The 19137-nt window shown below is 33.4% G+C and overlaps 1 protein-coding gene across 11 annotated transcripts in view; it reads right to left on the bottom strand.

Annotated features, from left to right (window-relative positions):
* LOC111721515 (butyrophilin subfamily 3 member A3-like) overlaps positions 1-16805 on the bottom strand; it is a 62675-nt gene extending 45870 nt beyond the window's left edge. For all 11 annotated transcript variants that reach the window (XM_031941290.1, XM_031941291.1, XM_031941284.1 and 8 more), the window contains exons 1-3: positions 16490-16805; positions 8633-8977; positions 3077-3424 (exon numbers count right to left, since the gene is read on the bottom strand). In XM_031941290.1, coding sequence (XP_031797150.1) covers positions 3077-3424; positions 8633-8977; positions 16490-16556 — 760 coding nt within the window. In that variant the 5' untranslated portion in view covers positions 16557-16805. The remainder of the gene's footprint in view (positions 1-3076; positions 3425-8632; positions 8978-16489) is intronic.
* Positions 16806-19137: the final 2332 nt, after the last annotated feature.

Below are 19137 nucleotides of genomic sequence, written 5' to 3'. Positions count from 1 at the left end.
AGGGTGTGTACAAAAACAGACAAGAAGGAAACTTTATAAAGGGCTAAACTAGTATTTCATCTGAAATGGGACAAATGTTTGGAAAGGAACCCCTTTTCCACCTCAAGGAAAATGTGTAGAAAGCATGGTTAGACTGATTGTAACTTGGAAGCAGATCATTGAACTTTTAGAAACAGTACAGTATACATCTCCTTGTTACTCAAAGGAAAAAGAATTAGATACAGAGGAGTGGAAATTAGGAGTGCAATTAAGTGAATATTACAGTGATAATGGTCCTGATTCAATTTGTAAAGAAACACTTTATACATATAACTTAATACAATTGGCTTTAAGGAATTATATAAGTATTAGAATAAGGAAAAGGAAGATAGAATAGGAGGGTGAGGATACTGACAAACTAGGCGAAAAGGATGAAGAATTAGACAAGAATAGAGTTAAGTATAATTCTGATGAAATTAAGGAATGTGGTGCTTCACAGCAGAAGCCATTAGGGATTTCCCAACCCCTGACCTACCTCCCTCAATTAACCCTTCATGGGTGGAGGGAAAAGGAGGAAGGGGAGAAGCAGTGACACAGTCAGCACCACCTATGAAACAGCCTATAAAAAGATTACAAAAGGCACAAGTTAAAGCTAAGAAAGGACAGGATATATCTGATTTGATAAGTGCATACCCTGTTATTGAAGAGTTTAACTCTTCAGGTCAACAAAGGAGAAGATACACTCCTTTTGATCTGGAAATTATTAAAGACTTTAAAAAAAAAAAAGGCTGCACTCTTTATTTACATCTTCTTATGGCAAGATGTATTAAGGGATTTGGCTTATGTAATCTTAATCCCTAGTGACTGGAGATCTATAAGAAGGACATATTTAGAATCTGACAAAACTTGTTGTGGCTACCAGCCCAATGAAATAGGCAAACTGGAGTTAATATACAAATCACCTTTGATCAAGTAGCAGGTAAAGGTCAGTGTGAAGACTTTTTAGCATAGATTAATTACCCTTTGATAGCATATGAGCAAATTGCTGCTGTTGCTATCAAAGCATGGGGCTCCCTCCCAGGAATTCAAGGGGAAGCCCTCCCAAAAACAGAGCAAGGTCCCAATGAATCCTTTGCTAATTTTGTGGGACATCTGCAAACAGCTGTCATATGAACAATTGGAGAAAATGCAGCTACAGGAACAATGATCAAATAACTAGCTAAAGACAATGCTAATGAGTTTTGATAAAGACAATGGTTATCTAATTGAGCATGGTGCTTAATAGTTCTCTAGTTCAGTACATGTATTTAGTACTTAATATTGTTCTATAAGATTCACACCTATGATAATGTAATTATAAGAGAGCATATAAGCTGGGAGCCTCAGCCAGAGTCAGAGTCAGAGAAGACAAGTGCACTGGAGGTGGGAGCTCAAGCTCTCAGAGCCAAGCAAAGACAGATTCATTCTATTATCTACCTTTGTGGTGGCTGGAGACTGAAGCACAAGCCCTCGGACTTAGAGACAGATTCATTCACTTCATCTAACACAACCATGGTGACAGGGTTCTCCTCCTTTGCTTCTCCATTGAAACCAATACTCTAGAAGGCCTCTAAGAAAGCTAGCCCAAGCCCCAGGAAGGAAACTAGATTGTGAAGGAGATATTAAAGAATTTGGATCTTAATACCTGGCTATTCTCATGGTGATTACTCTACTGAAATGAAGGCTGCTTCCAAGACCTCCAGAAAACTACCAAGAACACTACACATGGGTACCATGGAATATTGTTCTTAGCAAGTATTCAGTCCCCTTTCCATCTCTCTGTGGTGATAGCTTTCATTACTGCTGTTACTGCACCTGCTACCACTACTTCTTCCAAGGCCCTATTTTTGTGTACCTGTCATGCTCCAAGTCAATCCCTACACAAGAGCCACAGACACTGCTTCTGACCAGCTAAGTTGTCCTGGAATGAAAAAATGTCTCCCCTCAACTTTTTGTTGGTTATGCAAATTTGATTTGGCACATTATTTTAAAATTGTTTGAGGGGAATTTAGCTAGCATTTAGCTAGATAATGCTCTCTTTACTCCATTTTCTTGGCTCTGCCTCTCCAGTCATATCATTAATAGACATTAACAAGTGAAGCATTTTCATTTCAAAGAAAGAATTGACTAGACTGGTAATTGAAGGGGAGTATGGAAGATGGATTGATTAAAGGAAAAGGAGAAGAAAAGAGAAGACTGAGGTAAAATAAGACATAGGTTTCAGGTGTTTAAAGAGTTATCAAATGGAAGAAGAATTGACTTTATTCTAATTGATCCTTAAGAAGAGATTAAGAAGAGAAGTAGAAACAATTGATGGAAGGTACAGAAGGGAAATTACAGATATTCTTTCTTGTAGTAAGAGCTGTTCAAATTCTGGATGGACTGCCTTAAGAGAGAATGAGTTTCATTTCTTTAGAAAACTTCCATAAAAGAGCCTGGCTGATGTTAGAGATATTATAGAAGGGATTTCTGTACAGATTAGGGTTAGACTAGATGATTTTTGAGGGTTTTTTTGCCTAACCCTAACCCTAACACACACACACACACACACACACACACACACACACACATATACACAAATGGAATCCCATATAGCTTAAGTATAAGAGTTCATTCTATTTCTTTTCATGAGATGTTTGAAAATGTTTCTCTCAATTTAAAATGTATTGAAGTATTCAACACACACTACTATGAGCAAAACTATTACCTAAAGCCCCACATTTGACTAAGTATCTTTCACATCATGACTCCCTCTAGTTGCTCCCCAGAAATATTCTTTGCCTATGTTCATGTATCAGGTTTGAATTGCTCTAATTATTATATCTGAGCACTTGAGTGCTCTTCACTCTCTTAACCCTTTAACTTCATCCTCAGATTAGTTCTTCAGACACTCCCAGTTCAATCAACTGCCTCTGAAAAAAATAAATTTAGATCACACCTGCCCTGCTTACTTTTGTCCCTCTTGCATGATATTTAGGATTCTGTGTGTTCCCATCAGAAAAACACCACCATTTCTCCCCTACCCAGACATGCCCCAGGATATCTGGCACCAACTCACCTGCTACATACACTTGGTATTCTGCTTCCCCATAAGTTTTAGAACTTTCAAATAAACACCAATACTTCCCTTCATCAGAGGGACGAATATGACGAAGCTTCAAGGCCACACTCCCAGTGGAAATGTCATCTTGAAGAAATTCTGTCCTCCCTTTATATTCTTGGTGCTGATATTTCAGATAATCCTGTCCATATTTAGAATGATGCACCAGTTCTGAGGACTCTCCATAAAACCACATCACGTCCATGTCCTGGGCATTCATCTGGGGAGAAAGGTGGCATGGGAATATGGCCTCTTCACCCACCATGGCAATGACTGGTTGTTGTGGTCCTATCACAGTGAATTTCCCTGGAAAATATAGACAGTCAAGGGGTGAACACAAAATTAATTCAAGAATTGGGGTAAAACAGAAGAGCACATAGTATGAGCACATAACAAGACATGAATATTTAGATGTGGCACAAGTACATTCAGAAAAAATCCAATCCCAGATCTCATTTGATAAAGCACAGAACTTTATCATCTGAAGGAAACTCAGAAACACACTACCAATGGGCGTTAAACTCCCTAGCTTACATAATAATCACTCCCATGTTATTTCTGAGCAGTAGCTTTCTGTCTACTGTTGGGCAGAGCCACCTATGATGAACTCTCCACCTCACTTTTCTCAGTGAAAGAAAAAGAACTAAGATTTATGGGATAATAAACATTGATTTCTTTGTCAAAGGTCTAGCATGCACAAATTATCATAAACATACAAGCAATTAAAACTAGGGTGGATAACAGATTTCTCCTTTGTCCCAGCTTCTCCTTAGATTTTAATTATCTCTAGATATAGTCAAATCAGCCATCTGAAAAACGAAAATGAGACCATAATTAATTGTATAAAATATTTCTTTTAACCTTAAGTTAGATACCGTAATAAGTTAGAAATGAATAGTTGTTTAAGAAACATTAAAAGTCTACTAAAAATAAAGGGGAAATGGGTAAAGAAATATGACTAGAAAGCAAATTCTTAATCAAACTTGGGATAAGAGAGATCATAAAAGATAAAATTGTTATGTAATATAAGGTACAGTCAGGAAGACCTGAATTCAAATCCTGTCTCATGTACTTACCAACTAGGTGACCTCAAGTCAGATAGAAAAGTCAGAAAGGGAAATAGAGGGTGCAAGCCAGAAATAGTGTTTTATCTTCTTAGTAGATAAATTTGCATGTAGCACCTAGATTCTTCTAAATCCCAGATCATTCTGAAGTTAACTGTACTTTGTCTTTCTTGATTGATGGGATGTAATGATAAGGAGGTTGTGAGGGAAAATTAAAGTCATCATGGAAGAACTGATTGGTTGACAGCAGAAAACAAAAGGAAATAAAGCCCAGAAAGTCTGACAGAAAAAAAAAAAACCTTCTTATATATTTAAAAACACAAAAAAACATTTAAGGACAGAAAATCCTAAAGGTGTACCAGATGGATAAACTAGTCTCTGGAGAAGTAATAAAGACAGCAAAAAGATGGATATTAAATTTGAATATTACTTCCTGATTAAGTCAGAAATAGAGACAAAATTAGATTAAGGATGGAAGGCAGTTAAGAACTTATGAGAATGGTACCAAATTATAATTGTGTTAATTTTGATAAAACATTCTATCCAAAGAAAGTGATTTTTTCTGTTAAATGGTCATATAAATGGTTCTAACACTGTTTTTTGGGAAAACATATGGATAAAACATCATGGGATTCTCTTCATTCACCATACCTACGGTTTAAACTTGCTATTTCAACCCACACAAATAAGTCATTGATTTCTCCTTGTATGCAAGTATAATAATTCTCAATTCATGTTTGAAGGAAGGGGTGAGAAATCAAAGTGGAAATTACAAGGTGAAATCAAACTCAGTAGCAAATTTATTGTGAAATTGTCTAATTCATACATTGCTATGTCAAAAAAAAACCAGTCATATAAATTCAGTTATTGTTTACTTTGATAAAAATTATGAACAAGTCAGTGACATTTTGCAATGAGGACCGAAAAGAAATTTTTGGATGCCAGGTCTAGCAGTGTTGAATAGATGTCATCCTGAGCTATGTCTGTAAGTGAGGCTAAGTGAGCATATGTTGTCATAGTGAGTATGGAGCCAGAGGGAGTAAGAACATTTTCAGGACAGCAAGGTTGGAGGTCTTAACTGTGGCTTAGGAGAAGTAAGGAGTGCCTGAGATTTAGACCCCAACAGAATTCAGGAAATAATAGTCATGAGGACACAAGGTCTGAAGCCACACTAAAACAATTTAGAATTAGAGCCTGATAATAATAATAAGCTATTAAAAATAATACAAAACAAAAATAAAAATGAGTAAGCAAAGGAAAAAACCCTGGCTATAAGTAGTTACTGTGTGTAAAAGAAGATTTGAGTTCATATTCAGAGAAAGATAATGAGGTTAAAAAATTTAAGCCACTCCTATCCCAATGAGTAATGTCAAATGCTCACAAGTCTAAAAAGAGTCCTTGCAAGAACTAAAAAAGGAATTCAAAAATCCAATAACAGAGACCAATAAAATAATAAGGGGGGAAACAAAATGCATGAAAATCAATTGGAAAAAGACATCCAAAGTCTTAGGGAAGAAAATAACTCCTTGAAAGCTAGAATTGAGCAAGAAAAATTCAATAGTATTATCAAGACATCAAGAAATAATACAACTAGAAAAAAAAAACAGAAGAGAATTTCAAATGCCCTTTAGAAAAATAACTGATATTTTGAATACTTTGAGAATATGCAATATAAATTTTTATGTTCAGATTACCTGAAAGTTGTGATAAAAAATAGAATTTTAATATCGTTACAAGAAATGATTAAAGGAAATTCCTCTAAAATGCTAGAACAAAAGGGTAAGAGAGAAATAGAAAAATAAATGTATTATTCATCACCTCAAAAAGAGCCCAGAAGGAAAAATTACAGGAATGTCATATCAAACTTGCAAAATTCTCAGATTAAGGAGAAAATATTTTAAGCAAGAAGAAAAAATACAATGTAAACACTGCAGAGATATAGCCAGGATTTCACAAGACCTAGCAACTTTTACACTAAAAACCAGACCTCTTGGAATATTCTATTTCAAAGAGTAAAAGAAGAGGAGTTGCAACCAAGAACAAGTTACCCAGCAAAGCTGAGTTTAATCTGAATAAAAAATAAAAAGAACATTTCAATGAGCTGAGACCAAAAATCAATGGAAAATTAAAAACAAAAGATAGAGGAGAAGAATAAGTAAAACATTAAATATTAATTACAAGGCACTTATTTACATGAAACTGTTCACTTATAAATGGATATGTTATCGGTGTTCTTAAAACTGTCTCCATTATTAGGGTAGTTTGAAAGAAGGGTTAGGAGTGAGTTATGTATCATGGGTGTTTTTCAAAATCAGATATTAAAAGGTCAAAAGGAGGATTATCTCATAAAATGGAGTGTGAAAAGAAATACTGATACAAATGAAGCAGATGGGGGTGGAGGGATGGTAATGTTGGAACCTTACTCTCATCAGGTTTTGGTTGAAAAGGAAAGAACATGTACATCTCAAGGAGTGTGGAAGTCTTCTAAATTTGTAGAGAGATGAGAGGACTGGGGGACAGGCTATGGAGGGCAATTTTAAAATGTGAATCCAGATTTAAGAAGATGAGAAAGAGGAGAAGAAATGGACCATTAGAGGAGTGGGTAGAATAAAGAATAAGAAGGTATTGGGAGAGACTGTTGTAACAAGGATAGGGTAAAAGAGAGATTTAGAAGGCTAAGAGTAAAATTTAGATGGAGGTAAACTCACAAATAGTAATTAAACTTTGAATATAAATGGGATGAACTCGTCCAAGAAATGAAAATGAATAGCAAAATGGATTAAAATTAGAATTTAACAATATGTTATTAAAAAGAAACACATTTAAGAATGTGATACATACACAAAGTGGAGAATGAGAGAATTGATTTTGCCTTAGTTAATGCAAGAAAAACAGAGAGGTGGCAAGTATGATGTAAGACAAAGATAAAGCTAGAATAGATTCAATTGAAAGAGATTAGTAGAATAATTACACTTGGATAAAAGTTACCATAGACAATGAAGTAATATCAACATGAAATCATATATACAGCAAATACTATAATATCTACATTTTTAAAAGGAAAGTTAAATGACTTAAAAATGGAGACTGTAGGACAATAATACTATTTATTAATATCTTTCCCTCCCAGAAATAGATAAATGTGTTGTCCTGTGCCGACAAATAAACCAAGGAATAACTAAAGAAGAAGGGCGAGAAATGGATATAATTTCAGATTAGCTAGATAGGATACACATCTGGAGCACACTGAAAGAAAATAGGAAGCAATATTCCTTTTCTCGTTAGGAAATAATACATTTACAAAAATTGATCATGTATTAGGATATAAAAATTTTTCAGACAAAAGCAGAAATATGTTATAAAGGGACATAGAAACATTGATTAAAAGCTAATTGAAAATTAAATGACAATCTTAAAGAATGAGTATGTTAAAAAAAAAAAAAACAGATCATAGAAACAACCAATAATTTAATTAAGAAGAATGACAATAACAGTATAATAGATAGACCATTAGATGATCATTTTTTAAAATAAAGAAAACAAAATCACTAGTACAAAAATGAAAAAAAGCCAATATAACAGCAACAAAGATGAAATTATAAAGACTTATTATAAGGAATTATTTTACCCAGTTATATATCAATACATTTGAAAATTTAAGTGAAAAGGAATATGTAAAAAAATACAAATTGCTTAGATTATCAGAAGAGGAAATGTTTGATAGAATTCTCTTTTACATCGATCTGGTCATAAATAATATATACATATTTCTGTCTAATAATAGCCTTCTCTAGAGTGGAGAAGAGAGAGGGAGAAAGGAAAAAACAAGAAATTTATGTGAGAAAAAATACATGAGAACTTGAAGGAGAGGAAAAATTGGAACAAAAGGTCTTGCAATAGTCAATGCTGAAAAATTACCTATGCATATATCTTGTAAATAAAAATCTATAATAAAAAATAATAAAATAAAAATGAAAAAATGAAAAAAGAGACAATCAGTTTAACTTCTTTGGAATAAAGAACAAAGCTTCAACAAAAGAGGCTGGTTGACAGTTTGTTACAGATATTATAGAAAAGATTTCATTTGACTAAGTATCTTTTACACAATGATCTCCCTCTAATTGCTTCCCTAGAAATATTCTTTGCCCATATTCATGTGCCAGGTTTGAGTAGCTCTAATTATTATATCTGAGCACTTGTATGCTCTTCACTCTCATAACCCTTGAACTTCATCCTCAGATTAGTCCTTCAGACACTCCCAGTTCAATTAGCTGCCTCTGACCAAAATAAATTTAGATCATAAAATAAACTTAGATCACACCTGCCCTGCCTATTTTGTCCCTCTTGCATGATGTTTAGTATTCTGTGTGTTCCCATCAGAAAAGCACCATGATTGCTCCCTTACCCAGATATGCCCCTTATAGGGCCAGGTCACCTGGCACAAACTCACCTTCTACATACACTTGGTATTCTGCTTCCCCAGAAGCACTAGAACTTTCAAAGAAACACCGGTACTTCCCCTCATCAGAGGGACGAATATGATGAAGCTTCAAGGCCACACTCCCATTGGAAATGTCATCTCGAAGAAATTCTGTCCTCCCTTTATATTCTTGGTGCTGATGATTTAGATGATCCTGCCTATCTTTATACTGATGTACCAGTAGTGAGGACTCTCCATAAAACCACATCACATCCATGTCCTGGGCATCCATCTGGGGAGAAAGGTGGCATGGCAATATGGCCTCTCCGCCTACTAGGGCAATGACTTGTTGTGGTCCTATCACAGTGAATTTCCCTGGAAAATATAGACAGAGTCAGAGGTAAACCTAAGATTAATTCAAGAATTGGGGCAAAATAGAACCATATGTTATGACCACATAGCAAGACATGAATATTTAGATGTGGAAAAATACATTCAGAAATAATCCAATCCCAGACCTCAAATGATAAAGCACAGAATCATATCATCTGAAGGCAACTCAGAAACTCCCTATCTTACACAATAATCACTCCCATGTTATTTCTGAGCAGTAGTTTTCTATCCACTGGTTGGGCAACACCAGCAATGGTGAACTCTCCACTTCAGTTTTCTAAGAAAAAGAAAGAGAACTAAGATTGATGGGATAATAAACATTGACTTTTTTGTCAAAAATTAAGCAGATTCAAATTATCATGAACATGCATGCAATTAAAACTAGGGTGGATAACAGATTTCTCCTTTGTCCCAGCTTCTCCTTAGATTTTCATTATCTCTAGATATAATCAAATCAGCCATCTGAAAAATGAAAATGAGATTATAATTAAATTGCATAAAATACTTTTTTTTAACCTTGTGTTAAATGCCATAATAACTTATAAATAAATAGTTTCCTAAGAAACATTAAAAGTCTACTAAAAATAGAGGAAAATGGGTAAAGAAATATGGCTAGAAGCAAATTCTTAACCAAACTTGGGATAGGAGAGATAAGAAAAGATAAAATTGATATATAATACAAGGTGCAGTCAGGAAGACCTGAATTTAAATCCTGTCTCAGGTAATTACCAGTTATATGACCCTAAGTCAGATACCTGACCTATCTGCCTCAGTTTTTTCAACTATAAAATAGGGATAATAATAGACTCTATCTCCCTGGATTGTTGTGAGTATAAAATTAAGATCATTTTTATAAACTGCTTTGAACATCTTCAATGCTCATTAAATCACTTATATTACATGATGGGCAGCTAGATGGTATAGTGGGTAGACCAATGTTCCTGGAGTTAGGAAGACCTAAGTTCAAATTCAGGTTCTGAAACTTACTAGTGAGTATGACCCTGGGTAAGTCATTTTACCCTATTTTTCTCAGTTACTCAGTTATTGGAAAAGGAAATGGTAAACCACTCTAATATCGTTGCCAAGATGACCCCAAATGGGGGTTCAAGCTATTTTAGCACATTTGATACCTTTTTTTCCCTGTCTTTGAACTTCTTGTGTACCTAATACTGTATGGATTTTTTGGGTAATAGGCTAAGGATATTCTAATCACATTTAATTATAATTTCCAAAGCTAAGAAAATAATAAAGGGGAAGAAATGCATGAAAATTATGAAAAGAATTAGACACAACTGAAATAACTGAACAAAAATTACATAATCTTTTAAAAAAAATTGTCAATGAGGAAGGATATCAAGGTAGTAAAGAATAAAAAGGAAAATTATCCTGTAGGGGAGATATTGGATAAATTATCTCTAATTTGGATCTGATGTTCAAGCTATGTAATGAACTGACATAAATATACAAGATGAAAAGCCTGGTCCTAAACAATAGATAATGAAAGGATTTGGGGAGGAAGGGAGGAAGCTCTCAAAGAATTTCAAAATTTTAACTTTTGATTAAAGATTAACTTCAAATCATTAGCAATAAAAGAATTAACAATCAAAATAACTACCAGGTTATGAAAAAAACATAGAAAAATATTAGAGGCTTCAAGACACACCAAGAAACTATTGAAACAATTGAGAAATGTTCCAACAGTTCTATAATTTGGAATTAGAATTAAATGTGATTAGAATATCCTTAGCCTATTACCCAAAACATCCATACAGTATTAGGCACACAAGAAGTTCAAAGACAGGAAAAAAAAGGTATTAAATGTGCTAAAATATCCACATTTGAAAGTAGCAAAGAAATAAAAACAAACTGATGCTTATCAATATGAATAAAATGAAATTTAACTCTATTAAAAGAAACAGTAGATATTAAATATTCAGAAAAAAATTAAAAGATTTTTTCTGAACTGATCCAAAGCGAAGTAACCAGCATCACAATGCTATATACACAATTAATATAACAGTTTAAATGGAAAGAATAAAGCAAACCTGAATGGTTTTAAATATGGTGATCACCCTTGTGCTCAGTAACTTAAAGATGTGGGAGACTATGAATATGGAATAGAGGAACTGTCTGAAATTATTGATATTATTTGTTTTTTCCATATTACTTTCCTCCTCAGCATTCCAATATTCTGCTTTTTTACAGAAAAAAAATGTTGTTAGAAGAGAAGGCTTATTGGTTGTTAGGTTGAAAGGAAAATATTAGAAAATGAATGTGATATAAAAATAAGAAGCATAAGATATATATAAAGACATTAAGAAATAGAATACTTTTTTCAAAATCAGATGATAATTCATGTTGCAACTTGTTATAAAAATTTTTCATTTGGGGGAATTTTTAAAAATCATAATTTCAAGAAAAAACATATCTTTCTTCTAAGACACTTTTTGGGGAAGAGCAAGTATCTTCTTTGAGAAAAGTAAAAAGCTAAAATTGCTGACTTCTAATTGAAAAATAAAATCACGAAAGATTAACTTGAATTTTGAGAAAGCCCTGGAACTTTCTTTTTTTGTGCATTTCTACTGAAAAGGGAAAGAGACAATGTAAAACAGAAATAATGTCTTATCTTCTTAGTAGATCAATTTGCATGTAGGACCCAGATTCTTCTAAATCCCAGTCCAGTCTGAACTCAAACTTACTTTGTCTTTCTCGATTAACCGGATGCCATGATAAGGAGATTGTGAGGGAAAATTAAAGTCATCACTTATGAATTGATTGGTTGATAGCAGAAAATTAAAGGCAATGAACCCCAGAGAGCTGACAAAAAAAAAAAAACTTCTTATATATGTGAAATCACAGGAAAAAAATGATACAAAATCCTAATGTTAATGTTTCAGATGAAGGAACTAGTCTCTGGAGAGGTAATAATGACAGCAAAAAGATGGAGGTCAAGTTTGAATATTACTTCCTGTTTAGGTCAGAAATACAACAAAAATTAAATTAAGGATGAAACTAAGAATTAAGTACTTATCAGAATGGGACCAAATTACACTTCTCTTAATTTTTATAAAACATTGTATACCAAGGAAGTGATTTTTCCAGTTGAATGGTTATATAAATGCTTTTAACACTTTAAAAAAAAAAGGGAATGGATAAAAAAATCATGGGATTCTCTCCATTCATTGTACCCTACAGTTTAAACTTGTTTTTCAACCCACACAAATAAGTCATTGATTTCTCCTTGTATACAAGTACAATAATTCTCAGTCCATGTTTGAAGGGAGGGGTGAGAAATGAAAGTGGAAATTACAAGGTGAAATCAAACTCACTAGCAAATTTATTGCAAAATTGTCTAATTCATACATTGGCATGTCAAAAAGACCAGTCATATAAATTCAATTATTGTTTACTTTGATAAAATTAGGAAAAAGTCAGTAACCTTTTGCAATCAGGATTAAAAAAAAGAAATTTTGGATGGCAGATCTAGCAGTAATGAGGAGATGTAATCCTGGGCTATGTCTGTGAGTGAGGCTAAGTGACCACATGTTCTCATAGTGAGCGTGTTGCCAGAGGGAGCAAGAAGAACATTTTTAAGACAGAAAGGTTGGAGGTCTTAACTTTGGCTTAAGAGAGGTAAAGAGTGCCTGAAATTGAGACCCCAACAGAATTCAGGAAATAATAGTCATGAGGAGACAAGGTCTGAAGCCACACTAAAACAATTTAGAATTAGAGCCTGATAACAATAATAAGCTATTAAAAATAAAACAAAACATAAATAAAAACGAGTAAGCAAAGGAAAAAACCCCGGCTATAAGTAGTTACTGTGTGTAAAAGAAGATTTGAGTTCATATTCAGAGAAAGAAAATGAGGTTAAAAAATTTAAGCCACTCCTAATCCAATGAGTAATGTCAAATGCTCATAAATCTAAAAAGAGTCCTTAGAAAAACTTAAAAAGGAATTCAAAAATCAAATAACAGACCAAGAAAATAATAAGGGGGAAGAAATGCATGAAAATTATGAAAATAAAATAAATCAATTGGAAAAAGACATCCAAAGTCTTAGGGAAGTAAATAACTCCTTGAAACATAGAATTGGGCAGGAAAAATTGAATATTATTAAGACATCAAGAAACAATACAACTAGAAAAAGGAAGAGAATCTTAAATGCCCTTTAGAAAAATAACTGATATTGAAAATAGTTTGAGGCTATGCAATATAAATTCTTTTGTTCAGATTACCTGAAAGTTACAATAAAAATAGAATTTTGGTTTCATGTTACAAGAAATTATTAAGGAAAATTCCTCTGAAATTCTCAAACAACAGGTAAGAGGGAAATAGAAAAAATAAATGTATCATTCATCATCTCAAAAAAAGTCTCAAAGGAAAAATTACAGGAATTTTATATCCAAATTTCAAAATTCCCAGATTAAGGAGAAAATATTTTAAGCAACAAGAAAAAAAATGTAATTTAAACACTGCAGAGATATAGCCAGGATTTCACAAGATCTTGCAACTTTTACACTAAAAATCAGAGGTCTTAGAACATTCCATTTCAAAGAGTAAAAGAACTGGAATTGCAACGAAGAATAAGTTATCCAGCAAAGTTGAGCTTAATCTGAATAAAAAGTGAAAAGAATATTTCAATGAACTGAGAGAAATCAATAGAAAATTAAAAATAAAAGATCCAGAAGAAGTATAAGTAAAACATTAAATGTTAATTACAAGGCACTCATTTACATCAAACTGTTCACTTATTATATATATATATATGGAAATGTTATCGGTATTCTTAAAACTGTCTTCATTATTAGGGTAGTTTGAAAGAAGGGTTTGATGTGAATTATGTTTCATGAGTGTTTTTCAAAATCAGATATTAAAAGGTCAAAAGGAGGATTATCTCATAAAATGGGGTGTGAAAAGATATACTGATACAAATGAAGCAGATGGGGGTGGAGGGATGGTAATGTTGGAATCTTACTCTCATCAGGTTTTGGTTGAAAAGGAAAGAACATGTACATCTCTAGGAGTGTGGAAGTCTTCTAAACTTGAGAGGTGAGAGTACGGGGGCACAGGATATGGAGGGCAATTTTCAAATGTGAATTCAGATTTAGGAGGATGAGGAAGAAGAGAAGAAATGGACCATTAGAGGAGTGGGTAGAATAAAGAATAAGAGGGTATTGAGAGAGACTGTTGTAACAGGGATAGGGTAAAACAAAGAGAGATGTAGAAGGATAAGAGTAAAATTTAAATAGAGGTAAATTCACAAATAGTAATTAAACTTTGAATATAAATGGGATGAACTCATCCAAGAAATGGAAATAAATAGCAGAATGGATAAAAATTAGAATTTAACAATATGCTATTGAAAAAATACATTTAAGAATATGATACACACACAAAATGGAGAATGAGAGAATTTATTTTGCTTTAATTAATGCAGGAAAAACAGAAAGAGGTGTCAAATATGATGTGAGACAAAGATAAAGCTAAAATAGATTTAATTGAAAGAAATTAGTAGAATAATTATATTTGGATAAAAGTTACCATAGAAAATGGTGTTATATCAATATGAAATCCTATATACATCAAATACTATAATATGTACATTTTTAAAAGGAAAGTTAAATGAATTAAAGATGGAGACTGTAGTACAACAATACTATTTATTACTATATTATACTATTTATACTATATTACTATACTATACTATATACTATTTATTTACTATATTAAAGATATTAATCTTTCCCTCTCATAAATAGATAAATCTGTTGCCCTGTGTTGAGGAATAAACCAAGGAATAAATAAAAAGAAGGACATGAAATGGATATAATTTTAGATTAGCTAGATAGGATACACATCTGGAACACACAGAATGAAAATAGAAGCAATAATTCTTTTCTCAGTAGGAAATAATACCTTTACAAAAATTGATTAGGATATAAAAATTTTTCAGACAAAAGCAGAAAAGCAGAAATATTATATAAAGGACCATAGAAACACTGATTAAAAGATAATTGAAAATTAAATGACAATCTTAAAGAATGAGTGTGTTAAAAAGAAAAACAGATCATAGAAACAACCAATAATTTGATTAAGAAGAATGATAATAACAGTATAATAGACCATTAGATAATCATTTTTTAAAATAAAGAAAACAAAATCACGAATACAAAAGTGAAAAAAAGTCAATGTAACAGCAACAAAGATGAAATTATAAAGACTTATTATAAGGAATTATTTTACCCAATTATATATCAATACATTTGAAAATTTAAGTGAAAAAGAATATGTAAAAAAAATACAGATTGCTTAGATTATAAGCAGGAAGAGGAAATGTTTGATAGAATTCTCCTTTACATCCATCTGGTCATGAATAATATATACATATGTCTGTCTAATAGTAGCCTTCTCTAGAGTGAAAAAGAGAGGGGGAGAAAGGGAAAAAAAGAAATTTACTTGAGATCTTGATTAAATGTTAAAAAAAATAGAAACTTGTACAAAATAGAGGTGCATTTATATCTACAATAGCCTCTTTTATTATGCTGTGTTATGAAAATGTTTATTTTATTTCACAAACAAAAAATAAAATAAATACAATTTTTTTAAAAAAGGGTATTTTAGAAATTGAAACCCACAAAATCCTGATAAAAATGACCAATTATCAATTAATAAATCTAATAACCAAAACTTATTAAAAAACCTTCTTGTGACAAAGCAAAATGCTGTTACTTCTATACAAATGATCTCACTGTTTAGGTGACAGATTATCATTGACCTCAAAGATCTTACATTCTTGTTGGAAGAAAAGAAAGAAATACAGGGGGGAAATATCATTAAATGTCACACTGTAAATACATAGTAAGTAATTATAAAGCAAAGTGCTGGGAAAAATTATTCTTAAGAGAAGGAGTATTATGGATGTGTCCTTGGAGGATGAGGAAGCATTTAAGTTGGGTTTTGTGAAATAACGAGGCATTCACTAGGTTACCTTGGAAAGAATACATTATAGGAATAAAAAGTATTTCTACAAAGCATCAGTAAGGGGGGAAAGATAAAAACGATTACAGGATGAAGAAAAAGTCAATGATACCAAAGTACAAAGTAGCATTATTGCATATTCTGGAATGATGGGTGAATAATCCAAGGGGAAACACAGATGAGATTACTGCCAGAAATATTACTCCTAAGATCTGTCCTGTGTTTATGGTGTTGTGCCTGTATGGCATAAATCTCGGGTACAAGAGAGTATGGAGTGATCTGAAAGAACTTTAACTGTTAGAGAAGGGGAACACTGACCTTAGGAAGACAACTTAAGGGCTACAACAACAAGAGTTTTTCTAATTAAGGACATGCAAGCAAAGTTAGTCTATTGATTTTCAGAGGCGGTGTGCCTACAATGAAGCTGGAAGAGGTATGACGGGATAAGAGAAAGAGAGATGAGGTAAATTGTAGTTGCCAGGTGGCTATAAATTCGGCAACATCTCCCACTTACCTGAGACTGGCCAGGGGAGCAGGACCAAGAGGACAAAGAACAAATCTTGAAGAAAGAGGCATTCCATCTCAATATCATCCCATCAGAGTCACTGTAGCTGTGACTATCGACATGTTATTTAATTTCTCTGATTTATTTTCTTCATTTGATTGAAAATGGATTCAATAAATTCTGAGGTTTCTTTAAATGCAGCTGAAAGTCAATGGTTCTCTTGGTCTTGACTAAAAGAGAATCCTCCTCTTCAGAGACCTGGCTATCTTGATAAGACCACCAAATTGCCCAGGCTCTCTTGACCATGGCATCTGCCAATTTTTAGTGGAAAATGAAAGCTGAAAACTTGTGGACTGTGTACCTTGGGACCTTTGTCCCTCAAACAGAGTTATAAAAGTTCAGCAAGTTATCTTTTCTCAATAGAAAATCCATGCTGTGTTTTTCCTACTTAGCCAATTTTAGGGATCAACTGATATTATTTTAGAAGTCACCCACTTCAATCCTCAGTTATAAAATATTCTACCTGATGCTGTCAAGACAGCACTTGGCATACTTGAAAGCCCATTAAACAAATTGATTATTGTTGTATCCAAATCAAGTGGCAGCTCTGTTCCTGATCTGGACTTTGTCACCATACTCAGCTCCCATCTCTCCCTGGAAGAGATTATATTATCTGGGTTCACCCAACATAGGAATATTCCTCTGCCACACCAGACCCTTCTTCAAGTAAATTGTTCCTGGAGCCTCCATTTTGGGAACAGACTCACTCTGATTAACTTTTACCCTGTCAACTTTTGACTTTTCAGATATTGAAAACAACCTCAGATATTGACAACTCCCCTCATTTTTGGTGACTACTCTCTCCTGTTAGAACATAACCCTGAGGACAGTTATTTTTTTCTTTATTTTTATAGCCCCAGTGCTTATGACAGTGACTGGAACATTGTTGTTCCTGATGTTCAGTCATTTTATTCTTGTGCTATTCTTCCTGACACATGTGGGGTTTTCTTGGCAAAGATATGGAGTGGGTTGACATTTTTTGCAGTCCATTCTATAAATAACTAAAGCAAAAAGGATCAAGTGACTTGCCCAAGATCACATTCCTAGTAAATGTCTGAGGCTGCTGAATACATGTCTCCTTTTAGAGACACAACCTAAATGATGAGGTTACATGGCTGTCCAGGCTATCTGGTTTGGAAAGGCCATTGTGTCTTCCAAAAGAGCTACTGTCATGGTTTGGAAATCCTCTTTCCTGAAAGTCTTTTCTGACTTGCTGGCAAAGGAAAGTGCAAAAGTTCAAGTATAACCTTACGTGATAATTGAGCCACTTTTAACAGAGTACCCATAATTACATTAACAGACTGGTCTAAGTGGAAAGCAAGGTGGATAGTGGATAGAACACAAGATCCAGAGTCAGGAAGAGTTGAATGTGAATCTGATTTTAGACACATCAGTTGTGTGACCTTGAACAAGTCACTTATTCCCTGTTTGCCTCACCTTCCTCAAATGTAAAATGAGGACAATAATAACACCCAACTCGTGGGGTTTTTGTGAATATCAAATGAAATAACATTTATAAATGAATGATATTTGTGAATGAAATAATATTTATAATGTACTAGATAGTAAATATTTAATAATATTCATTCTCATTCCTTCCCCAGTTTGGAATCGTTTTTTGTCAGGAGAAAAATCCATGCTGTACATTTTCTCCTTAGCCAATTTCATGTATCATGGATTTTCAGAATTCTGAAAGCTCATGTTAAACCACATCAGCAGCCTGCCCCAACTTTTAGGGGATCTCTAGGGTGAAATGTAAACTCTTCATTCAGATATCTAACGTCCTGAACTCCTTAGCTCCAATGTCTTTGAGTATTATTTTAAATGTGATTCACCTCTGTACTCATCATCAGTATTTGTGTGTGTATAGTATATATATATATATGTGCATAAACATGTGTCCATATGTCTACACACATATGTCTATATAAATTTAGATGCAGATGTTTATGCATATGTATTCAAACACATAGATCTATATTTTTCATTCTATGTGTACATTATATGTATTTTGTGTGTTTGTGCAAATATTTATATAAAGGGTAGAGATACTTGTAATGCATATTACATTTGTTCACTTGACCTGAAATTTCATTTGTATAAGAAACTATGGGGTTTTGAGGGAGAAATGTGTTATACTCACCAGGAGAAATCAGTTAATGGAAATTAGAAATACTGTACAGGTAATCAACCCCCCAACACTTCCACAGTGACCCTTTGGCCCAAATTCTCCACATCAAGGATTAGGAGGAAATGTGTCCAATCAGAACTTCAAACTCATGAAGCTGTTGTCAGAGTTAAATGGCTCTGCCCCTTTTGATGTCCTTCTGTTATACTCCGTCGTGTGTGAGATAGTAAGGCATTTTAAAAAGCTCTCATCAAAAAAAAAATTATTTCATTAGCTAGTCATCTGCTGCCCCTGCTGAGCCTACATAGAGTATCACTATGTCAATGTGTCCATATATAAGCAGCTCTTGCTCTTTTGCCATCTCCATTTCAGGAAAGACATCAAAATTGACACTCTCGCTTGGCCACCCCAGTGATGGGTCTTTCTATGAGACAGACTCAGGAAACTCTTCTGAGTAGCCAGGACTGTT

The sequence above is a fragment of the Sarcophilus harrisii genome, chromosome 6, assembly GCF_902635505.1.
Source record: "Sarcophilus harrisii chromosome 6, mSarHar1.11, whole genome shotgun sequence".
NCBI classification, from domain to species: Eukaryota; Metazoa; Chordata; class Mammalia; order Dasyuromorphia; family Dasyuridae; genus Sarcophilus; species Sarcophilus harrisii.
This window is presented reverse-complemented; position numbering and strand designations above follow the sequence as displayed.